Source organism: Nuphar pumila, chromosome 4 (assembly GCF_984573655.1).
Source record: "Nuphar pumila chromosome 4, dmNupPumi1.hap1.1, whole genome shotgun sequence".
Taxonomy (NCBI): domain Eukaryota; kingdom Viridiplantae; phylum Streptophyta; class Magnoliopsida; order Nymphaeales; family Nymphaeaceae; genus Nuphar; species Nuphar pumila.
In genome coordinates, this window is record NC_143252.1 from 100,950,925 (window position 1) to 100,962,865 (window position 11,941).

At 38.3% G+C, this 11,941-nt stretch overlaps 1 protein-coding gene across 1 annotated transcript; it reads right to left on the reverse strand.

The window, feature by feature from the left end:
* Window positions 1–5,714: 5,714 nt before the first annotated feature.
* Window positions 5,715–11,644, reverse strand: LOC149840335 (putative protein S-acyltransferase 7). The gene is made up of 5 exons (XM_090004395.1): window positions 11,108–11,644; window positions 9,112–9,294; window positions 7,256–7,558; window positions 6,613–6,846; window positions 5,715–6,527 (listed from the first exon to the last, which is right to left on the reverse strand). The coding sequence occupies exons 1-5, from the start codon at window positions 11,207–11,209 to the stop codon at window positions 6,033–6,035; spliced, it is 1,317 nt and encodes a 438-aa protein (XP_089860521.1). The 5' UTR covers window positions 11,210–11,644; the 3' UTR covers window positions 5,715–6,032.
* Window positions 11,645–11,941: the final 297 nt, after the last annotated feature.

Below are 11,941 nucleotides of genomic sequence, written 5' to 3' on the forward strand. Positions count from 1 at the left end.
GCATCGCGTCCTGCTCCTTTTTTGCAGTCGCGAAGCGATTCAAAACCTATAAATAATTTCAGAAAGTTAGTACACATGACTATAATAAAAAATTAAATATGAAACATATTAGCTATGATAAACGATTGTATATCATGAATGGGGACCATAATATGTCTAACACCTCCATCGGGTGCTCTTTTCATTGAGCGACCAGTCCTGAAAGATGCTGAACTAGTGACTTCCTAATTTCTTGAATCACTTCTTGTGACTCGAATCTCACGCTGTATATGAATTGGTACACATTAACAATCAACTATCGATATACACTATTTATAAGATAAGTAATTAATAATGAAATACTTATGATCGACTATCGATATACACTATTTCAATGAGTCGGTGTGTGTCAGACTGAGAAGACCTAACATCAGGCAAAACATCATCTATAGAACAATGATTTAGAAATTCACATAATGCATATTTAAATTTATCAAGTATATAATTATTTAAATGATATACCTATCGAAGCATTACGTGAAGACGAAGGCTGAGACTGGCTATCACTAAGCTGGGATCCTATAAAGACGATTAACAAGTAACATTTTTTATATCAACATATAAGCAAAAACATAATGAATGTCTATATTTAAATATAACACAAAGACATCTACCTAATGTTGTCCCACGGCCTCCACTTGGTCCTCGGCCACTCCGACCTTCACGAACCATATTCTAACAGATAAAAATGTTATTTGGATCAGTTACATAACTCTTGATCTTTGCATGGACATGACATATGCATGAAATATAAATATTTAAAAGTCCTACATGAATCAGTTTTATAACTATGCATGAATTGTGCGTGTACATGCTAAGTATGCATGAAATGTAACATGATATGCAAGATATAATATTAAAATAGATGGTGCATAGGAGAAAGTGATGTGGTATGTATTACAAGATATATTTCACTAGCTTGAGTATGATTTTTCATCACCTGTTTGACTTTCATATTCTTCTTTTTCCTCCTCCTCTTTGTCCTCTTCATCTTCTTCTTTATTGGAAGGCCATTCACTTGGTATATCATTTGGTTCATATTCTTTCATACGTGTGTCATCGAACAATGGAGATGTGACATGCATACCATGTGTGACATCGTGACTCATCTGATTGATAGTAATCAGCCTCTTCAATAATTGTGTCTTCCTGTAACTGGTCATATTGGGGATATAGTTTAGACTTTTCCTTGCAAACCGCCCACCATTTATTTCTATTTGGCTTTTTTGTATTCGGATATGAAGTATAGTAAACTTGTTGAGCTTACGATGCTAATATGAATGGTTCATATGTTCGAAACCTTAATTTATGATTCACCTCCATAATGCCTGAGGCTTTGTCGACTCTTGTTGTTGTGGGATCAAACTAATAACACTTGAATAAAGTTATCGTGTTATTTATGCCTAAGTAAGTCCACTCCATTATTTCTTCAATAACATCATAGTAGTCAAGTTTATTTTCACTGTAACTGTTATCCTTGACACGCACGCCACTATTTATTGTTGACTTGTTTACACTATAGTCTTTTGTATAGAATCAATAACCATTTACGATGTACCCATTGTAATATTGCATAACTTTGGTCGGACCATTTTGTAAATCACATATTCCTTGGTCATTAACATCGTCATGGCAGACCTACAAGCATAAACAATGACTGCAAACACGGTCAATTAAGTAACATATTGTTGTTTACACAAAAAGAATGCATGTCATCATCCTTACCAACTCTTTCAACCATGCCCCAAACTTATTTTCATGTTCTTTCTGTACTTCTAAATCAGTGAGATGTGGAAGTTCTCTTTGCAACTCCAGATTAAATTGCTTGTACTTAACAAATAATTATGTTATCAAATCATGTACGTACATAGAAAACTTAGTGTAACATATTATGTATATTTACTCGATATAGGGGTCGATCTCTGAGCAATTAAAAAGGATATAGATGTGAGTCTTGATCGACAACTGCCAAAGGCATGCCCAAGTGGTTTAAATATCGATAGTTTGTCATCCACACTAACTTGTTCTCCATCATCATTACGAGTTGAGCAAGTGTAACGTGTTGGAATGTGAGGTTCAAAGTACATAGATGAGAAATTTGAAATCTCTTCTAAAGTGTATGCCTCACAAATTGAATCATCTACTCTTGTTTTATTTTAAACATTTTTTTTGAGGTCAAGCATGCATATGTCAATAATATACATCTCGTAATACAATAAATTCTCAATAGCATTAGAGAGAAAAATATAAATAAAATTATACCTTTCAAATAGGTACATCTACCGATATTGCATAGGACTACCAACTTTAAGTTCATATGGCAAGTGTATGATCACATGTTCCATAACGTCAAAAAATACTGGCGAAAATATCTTCTCTAACTGACAAATAGTAGTGACGACAGAATCCTCGAGATTTTTTACCTCAGTTACTACAACTTTCGATGCACACAATATTCTAAAAAATTGACTCAACTCAGATAATACCCCCCATATAGGTTTGTCTAACATATCATGAAATGTTAGGGGAATCAACCGTTGCATGATGACATAACAATCATGGCTCTTCAAACCATATAATTGTCTCTCGTGTATCTTCACAGCCCGAGAATTGTTAGAGATGTATCCATCTGAAAATCTCAACTATCTCAACAACTGGCATACCTGTTTTACTTGATTTGGTTCAAGCACGTACCTTGTCTTTGGTTTCAGTACTTTGTCATTTTACTCTTGGAGTTCCAATTCTGGTCTTTTACATATTACTTTTAAATTCATACGGGCCTTCAAATTATCCTTTATTTTCCCTTTGACATTCATTATCGTATTAAATACATTATCAAACACATTTTCTCCACGTGCATCATATCCAAATTATATCGTATCAATAGGGTCGGTCAATATGATAGTTTCTAAAATATAGATTTCTTTGTTCAATTATGATCCTTCTCAGATCCAAGGAAGGGCGTCGCACTACGGGCATTTGTCAGTCCATATGAAAAGTATCGCAATCGGCTTAAAATCTCTATGCTAGACAATCGTGTAAGTAGACCTTCTATTTCAGTTGTGTCTGCTCGAAACACATTCCTTTGTCGTCAGACGGATGGTCGCTGGGTAGAAATTGACGGTAACAATCAAACCAACATGACTTCCTTTCATGCGTCAATCTAAAAGATTGTATATCCTCCATGCAGTACGGACATGTCAACCTCTCATGTGTGCTCCAACCATATAACATATCATATGTAGGGAAGTCACTAATTGTTCATAGAATAACAACCTTCATATTAAAGTTTTATTTTTTTGTGGGCATCGTACATGAGAACACCGTCATCCCACAATATTTTAAGTTCATCAATCAATGACCTCAAATATACATCAAAATTTTGGTTAGGAGACGTCGGACCAGGGATCAATAAAGACGAGAAAAGATTTTGACGCTTCATACACAAGCTTGGAGGAAGGTTGTATGGGGTGACAAATACCGGCCAACACGAGTATGAAGTTGATCTACCCCAAATGGATTAAATTCATCTGTACATAAACCGAGTCTAATATTTCTCACTTCCATTGTGAAGGTCTAATAAGTACGATCAAGGTGTTTCCAAGCTTTCGTGTCAACAAGATGTGTGATCTTGTCTTCATCATGTAAAACTTTATTTGCATGTCATCTCATGTGTTTAGCTGTCCTCGAAGACATATACAATTGTTACAATCTAGGGGTGAGGGAGAAGTAGTAGAGTGACTTGTATGGCTCTTCTTTTGACCTCGTGCTAGCATTGCCCTTTGTCTTTGGCTTGAACCGAGGATGTTCACATGACGAACATGATCTGTTATTTTTTTGATCTTTGAAATACAACATACAGTGATTTGGATAAGCATCTATCTTTTGATACTCCATACCTAAAGCGTTGACCATAACCTTCGCATGGTAAAAATTTTATAGCAATTTCTCATCTTTGTGCAACGTACTCTTCACAATAGAGCATAGATGGTCAAAACATGATTGACTCCAATTATACTCTAACTTAAAATTCAGTAGTTAAAGAACTACAGACAAGATAGTGTGACTCTCGCAACCATTCTACAGTGGCTCATCAACATCTCTAAGTAAGTCATAAAATTTACTAGCTGCATCGTTTGTTGTTTCTTCCTCTACCCCAGTTGGTACATCACTATGACCCATAGCATAACCCAGTTCTGGTCCTGCGACATCAAATATCAAATCCACATGTGGATTATCGTGCATTAAAATTATTTCAAAATTCTTCACCATGAAGCTTCCAATTCTGATAACCACTGATAAAATCCTTCTTGTATATGTGATGTCTAACGTCATGAGGTTCTACAAATTGATTGTTCTTACACATCGCGCAGGGATACCTGATCTGATCGGTGGGATGCCCTGTACTGACACTTGATAGGCGATAATCTTGAAAATTGTAGTTTATGATCACCTTAATAAATGATAATTTTGAAAACTACAATTATCTTAAGAGATAAGTGATAATCTTGAAAACTGTCATCTCTCATTGGAAATATCCTTCCATATTATTATAGATTTCAACAGCTTCCATAAGAGAAAGTTCTAAATTCATATTTGTATTCGGAGGAACTGTTCCGTGCCCAAGTAGTTAGTACTCCTACCTAGGGGTCTAGACAAGCTGGATCAGTCGACCCAACTCAGACAGTCAGAAATAATACAGCTTAAAAGTTGCGCATATTTGAGCTTTTTCTGGCTAAAATGTTGCGATCAAGCCCAGGCACGAGCCTAGTTTTAAGTGGCTTTGTGGTCACTGAGCCCCAATGCAGCTAGTTATAATAGTCATTACCCTACAATAATTCCTGGCCCTTGCGTAATCCCTTTACTGAACATAGTCACAAATATCACTGATATTGTAAAAAGAGAAGTGAATTTACATGATGTTTTCTAGCCATTATTTTGCTGTTAAAATGTGATATATTTGAAAATTCACCCGTCCTGAAAATATCATGCTTTTAATGTGTCATTATCAAATTAAAACCATTTTTTTAGCAAATTTTTATGTTATTTCTATATGTACATGTGTGTGCGTGTCCATGTTTTCCATGATTTTTTATCAAAACCCAAATTTCTTGAAAGATTGTGAGATTATTCCTCACAAGATTTTCCCTAAAACGGTAAATGTGACTGTTTTGTTTATGAAATTAGGTCCTAGACTCCTAGGGCGTGTTGAGCACTGCATGTAGTGGATTTGGATCTGGAATTGGCTTGTTAAAGTAGGGATGCAAACAGAGCAGATCAAGTATGGAACTTTTATGAATTTTGGCTGTTCAGAACCGACCAGGATCCAACTGTCCTATGTATTTAGCTGATCCAGATCCAATCCATTTGCATCCCTATCTACAATTTCCAACCTGGATCCAACTCATATCTGACCACGTCCACGTATTATGAACTTTAATCCAGGCTGAACACGAACAGTGGCCAGATGCATCGGAAACGTACCATCTTTGGAGTCCGCCTTACCAATCAAGCCTACAAATCAGGACTGTGCTCGAATCAAGCTCATATAGCAAAACTCACCCTTGACTGATATTTGTTATTGTCTGTAATACCAGCTATATAGCAAGTACTGGAAAGCATCATTGTACTCCACATAACTATAGCTTTAATAAACCAGTAACAGAATACCAACATAGAAAAGAAAAAAACATAGAAAGTGGATCGTGAGGTAGTTTTCTCCGTTCATACGCTTTCGATTCATCGTTCATCACCAGCACGCAACCACAAACAACACACTTAGAAACACCACATATTGAACTTGCAAACATTTACAGCTTACAGAATTCAGAAACGAATCGGTGTACAATATGCCCCCTTTGAACCCCCATTGAAACCACCAACTTCAGTATGTAATGATCGGTGAGATTTGATCACTTACCAAGCCCATATGGAAACAAGTTTTATGGTAACCTCCCAACCGAAGCATTGCCCACAAAATCGATCAGTTAGTATCACAGTATCGGATCCGTTTTTTCCCTGTAAGTGAAGCGCCCATCGTTGCGTGCGGCAGCATTCACATCACCCTTGTCTTTGTCAATGTTGCCAGCTTCTGTACCCAACTCTGCGGCCACTGTGTTTAGATCTGGTGTTATCTCCCAGTTGGCCTTCTCGGCCCAGTTTGGATGTGGCAGGTTAGCTTCGCATCTCTCTAGCCCGCCGACACCCTCCATCTGGCTCTGAATATCTGCAAGCTCCTCAGCATCCACTGTTGGACGTTTCCCACCCATTTCAATGTCCAAACTAGTTTTCCCCATCTCTGGACTCAAAACATGGCCCATACCTAGGGAAGCAGTAAAGTTTGTCGACTCTAAGTTTACTTTTTCGCGGAAGTCGTTCTTGGAAGGAGGCATCTTAGTTAGAAAGATCTCTCGGAAGTTTCGGTACAATCCACGGTTATGAGGATTCATTTTCCCATCGTACCGATAGCGGAAGTTCTCGTAAGTGGTCTGCATAAGTATAGCGTTTTAGAAGCGTATATTTAATTTGCAGAAGAGAGATGAAGGTTCACACAAAAAGGCCAAGGAAAACAACCTGGTTGGTAGAAATCAAATAGAGATGGAATCCCGTCAGGCCTCCAACAAACCACACTGCTATGAATGTATATATAATGAGGATGCCAGATACGGGCGATTTCAGGAATGCTCTCCAAAGACTGCAATCTGATGTCCTCATTATCTGAGTGATATTTACCCAGGAGAAGGCAAAGACGTATATGCAAAGAAGCGTAGTTGAGGAGACGAACATGAAGAAGAATCGATAATTCCTCTGTAATACAAGGTCACTGTCATGTAAGCATGAAGACACTAGCAAAAAAATTGGAAAGTATCAAAGAAAAACACAAGGTTTGAACTGAGCACAACAATGGCAGGCATAGCATATGTTTTACCAAAGCAAAGAGCAGAACTTTCAGATGGTTCAAACATGTAAGCCCAAAGGACGAGACCAAACTGGCATGATGCAAGTACATAACATGTCACCTAAAAGAAAGGAAAAAAAACACAAAAAAAAACTGTGTTTTTTCAAGTCAGAAACAAAAGCCGGGTTGTTTTGTTTGAATAACTCAAGATAATTTCCAATAGGACCATTTCCAGTTCATAGAAGATTTGTTCAATCTCAACCAACAGCTTCACAGCATTGTAGCAAATAAGAGCAAGCAGGTGCAAAGAGAGCATACCAGTCCTATACATTGTCCAACCCAGGGACAGTGATGATCAAAGCGCTCAACACAATTGTTGCATATTGAGCAATGAGAACATCTTGGAGGCCGATATAACATGCATGTGTGACAATACTTGACTTTAACTACGAACCCGTTGACCGTGACATCCTTTGTGGGAGGCAAGCTTGGCATGGATCCCTGACCAACTGCCCATTCTGTAGGCAAATTTAACGAATCATCATCTGGTTCTGGAGGATGTGCATTACGAGGAATTATTCCTGGGTCTCTTCCAGATGTGAGCAAAAGTACAACAATTACCTAGATGAAAGTCCAAGTGTCACTAAAAATTAAAAAATTAATAGACAAACAGCCCAATACATGTGTTGATGAAAGCAGAATACGAGACCTACATCAGAAAACAACCACTACAATGAGAGAGAGAGAGAAAGGAGGGAAAAAGAAGTGCTAAGATAGAATTACATTATAGGAGACAAAATCAATCAAGCAACAATATCACCCACAAAAGATATCTAAATGTGAATAATGAAACAACATAGTTGAAATTCGATAGGAAATTGAAACACTTTTCCTGCATTCAATGAGGATGAATGCAGGATCCATAAAATTTAGTCTTTTATTGATTAAAAAATTTGTGTCCTCGTGTCCTATTTTCCAAAAAAAAAATCAAACTTGCGAGTCAAACCCACATCACACGTCCTGATGTCGACATGTCTTTGTGACATAGGAACATGGGAAACCATTGGCTATGTAGGAAATAAGCAATCAAACTTATCTCAATATCGTAGGTGCCATTCCATGATGATCATATAAATCAAATTCCTTCCATTTTCCTTCACATGAGAGAAATAGAAAAATAATTTAATAATGGATAGAGACAACAAAAGAATGCTGGCAACAATTAGTAATTGGGATATAGCAAACAAAAGATTACATCTTCAGTGACATTACAGAGGTTAGACCTCACGGAGCAATGAATGCAGAAAGAACCAATCCATGGCAGACGATATGCATCCAAAAAATAGATGTACATGCCTCAACATTACAAATCAACCAGTTATAAAATGAAAATTAAGTTTGAACACTATGACATCTTTCTTTGCTCCAAAGCATAACCACCACCAGCATGCTCTGATCATCAATAATCTCAGTCCTTATCTGATCCAGAATCCAAAGATGGTTCATGGACATCATAGAAAGAATTTTACAGTCTATCCTGCACATTTCACGAAAACCCCAAGCTACAGCAGACTATCTTGAACACCATCAGTCCCAACCAGATTAGCCCTGATAGATTAATCTCTACTGTGGAAGCGCCACAATGTATGTGTGGAATGCCTACACATGCATGTGCATGTGTGTACTCAAACATGTGGTCAAAGCCCTCTAGCTGTACCCTCATGCCTGGGAAACAATCAACCCCAGAAAAGACAGGCAATGACAATTTTACTCAAATGCATGTACCCAATCCTGGACTAAACATGTTACAAATTGTCTCTGAGTATGCTCATGTGTTTTTGTGCGTGTGTGAATCTCTGTTTGTTGTCTTTTGAATTATTTCTACGTTAAAAATGGTGACATAAGTACCACATGAGTAGCAATAAATTATCTAGAGTTAACATGTGTGGTGTTGTACAAGTGGAGGTTCTCACAGGATGAACAATATTAAAACTAAACTTCTCCATAAGAGATATCACAACAATTCTTACTCGCAGTTCCTCTTCATTCTTCATTGTGTGTTGCACGTGAGTTTGTGCCCAATGACACAATAAAAACTCAAAAATTACTGGAAAAATAAATTAAAATATAAAGTAATACACAACATGCCAATAAAGATAAGTGAAGCAACTTACATATACTGTATAGAGAGAACCAACAGCTAGTATAAGATCCCCAAAATGATTGTGAAACTCTGACATTAGATTTCTACAAACGAACGCACCAAACAGGATAACTGGAACAACGATAAGGCATATTGTTAACACCAATGACCTCACATCTGGACCAAATATCAACCTGCCCCCAAGGAAGAACCTCTGCAAAAAATCACAAGACACATGAGAATATTAAACGTACTTGCTCACATAAAATTGGACATCAAAAAGAACACAAAACAAGTATTAACTTGGAAACAATAAAAAAAATATGCAATAAAAATATCACAGCATCCAAAACTGTACAATGATATATACTCAAAAAACCACCTGATTTCCAAACAAACCACATACATACAGAATAGATTCCAAGACTATAACTGTTCATAATTCAAGATCTAAAATTTCTGAATGCTTTAAAAGTTCATGAGTTTGCCCCTAATTCCCATATAGATCACATTAGGAGCAGCAACAATCAATTATGCCCCAAGAATTTTGCTAACTCATTCAGTTCCTCGGACACCCATTGACTGATATGAGGACCAACTAGCTACAGCAATGATGCAGCAACAAACCTGAAGCAGGTTATACTCAGATCTACAATTTAAGACTCCAGATGGTGCTTTAGAATCTTAATTTGCATAAGGTATTAAAAATGTGGTAGAATTTCACCCTAAAACTGCATGCCAAATTCTTGTGATGAAACTCATGCAACATCACTTGTTCCATGCATGTGAAACAACCAATAGTTGTAGCAAATATGGTGCTGGTCAGATACGCAGCACATGAGAAGCGTCCTATGTAAGCAACAAAAACATATCCAAAACATTTTATCTGCAGCTGCATCAATTCAAATAATTGCATGAGTGAATGATTACACAAGGATTGACGGTCAAGAAAACAGGAGTTAACAACACGCTGCCCCCGCCAACAAACAACAGATACCCCACCCGTTTATACCAGGTAGTGGCTGAAGGTCAGACACGGGCCTACGCCAAGCTCTAGTTCAAAAAACCAGGTAGATGCGCAGTACAATTTTCATTTACTAGGCCTGGCCATCCATGCAGTCGAATATAAACACACAGTAGAATAGGCTCGGCTAGGACCTTCTTCCCTTTGAACAAGGCCCTCAATCTTCCAACCTGATCCCGCCCCTGCAAGATGTTCACCTCCACATGTAAGGGACCCTGCTTCTAGAAATTAGTAGGTTTGCATTTTACAATGAATGCGGGAATGATCTGAGAGAACACTTCAAGGATGACCAGAAGCATTCAAAGGACCAACCTCCAATCTTCACAGAAAGGAACTGGCGCTAAAAAATGGGAATAATAATATGCCTTTACATTGCTTTAGCTTATTACTACATTTTATAACTCCAGGCTAATACACAATTTGCTGATCCTTCCACTGGTACAACCAATTTCCAAGAAGCTCCCATTTAAGTTTCGCACCTTCTAAACTCCTTTCTCGTGACCAACAAGTGTACGTGTTCTGCTCATTACGGATCTAACTAGGTTATTGAATGAATTCCTCCCAAACCAGAAGGATCAATGCTCACCAAGTAACCCTAAACCGCAAACGGAATCGAAAAATCGGATACGGTTTCAGAGCAGAAGCAAAATGTCTGATTACTTCACGGGGAGCAAGAACGAATAAGAAAAACCTAAATTTCATCCAATCGTTTCTGAACATTTGATCAGAAAACGCTAGAGAAATTTTCATTGAACAAGACGCATTCTTGCAATCCAGAACGACGATTACAGTACCGAATTTTTGGGTTCAAATCACGCTATCAATATATCGAAATCAAAACTCAGGATCATCAATTTCGTGTATTTCTCACCAGAAGAGGAAATAAATCTCAAACAAAATCTGAAATTTTGCTCAGTAAGAGGAGAAAGAAACGAAAAAGAAACCTAGACCATACAAAACAGGAAACACGAAGAAGGAGCTGGAAAGAAGGAAGAAAACGTACATTGCTTCCTTTCCATGTTTGGTAGACACGCTTCGACGTGCCGCTCGGATCGATGATTCTCCGATTCGAGTCCGAGAGCTGCGCCGACGGATTGACGTACATCTCGGCCGACCAGAATGAGATCCCGCGAAGAATTCCCCGGCCGGAAATCCGACCGGAAATCCGACCGGAACTCACGAAAACCTCTGCATCCGCTTATCAAATCCGGACGGCCGGCGAAGGAGATGAAAGAAACCGCCGCAACGATGAACACGAAGAATCGACGGAAAAAAAAAGATCGGAGGAAAGAAAGAAACCCTGAGAGAGAGGGGGGAGGAGGATCTTCCTGGTTCAAGACCGCCGGGGTTCCGGAGGGGCGGAGATCGTCTGGGATCCGCCGGAGAAGTCGCCGTGATCTTCCGCTTCTTGAGGAGGAGAGGGCGTGGGCTTAGCCGGGAGATCCGACTATCGCTCCGCCGCGCGTGGCTTGCACTTATTTAAGGCGCGTATGGGAACCATGAATAGAGAAGGTGGAAGAAAGCGAAATTTTGCTGCAGCGAACAGCAGAGCATGCTTCCGATGCGTATAAAACGAAAACCTAAATGACGGAATTGCCCCTATTCTATTGGCGATAATCATTATTTGCTTTTTTCTCTCTTTTTATTTTTTTAGATGAAATGACCGAAAGACCCTTGTCTTACCGTTGCTCCTTTCTCGTTTGTAATGTTATTTGTTTGGGTTGACATTTGGTGCTCTCGAAGGCACGGAACTATTGAGTATAAATCAATGTTTTTTTGTATAGATCGGATATTGTTGATGTGATCAACAGAGCCACTAGAATATGAGAACTATAAT

What these genes read in the sequence shown, in the direction of transcription:
- LOC149840335 (XM_090004395.1), bottom strand. Translation starts at nt 11,209, where the DNA reads ATGTACGTCAATCCGTCGGCGCAGCTCTCGGACTCGAATCGGAGAATC. An exon ending in AAACATGGAAAGGAAGCAAT is followed by an intron (nt 9,295 to 11,107) that starts GTACGTTTTCTT and finishes GATTTTTTGCAG; the next exon opens with AGGTTCTTCCTTGGGGGCAG. An exon ending in TTGGACAATGTATAGGACTG is followed by an intron (nt 6,847 to 7,255) that starts GTATGCTCTCTT and finishes CTTGTATTACAG; the next exon opens with AGGAATTATCGATTCTTCTT.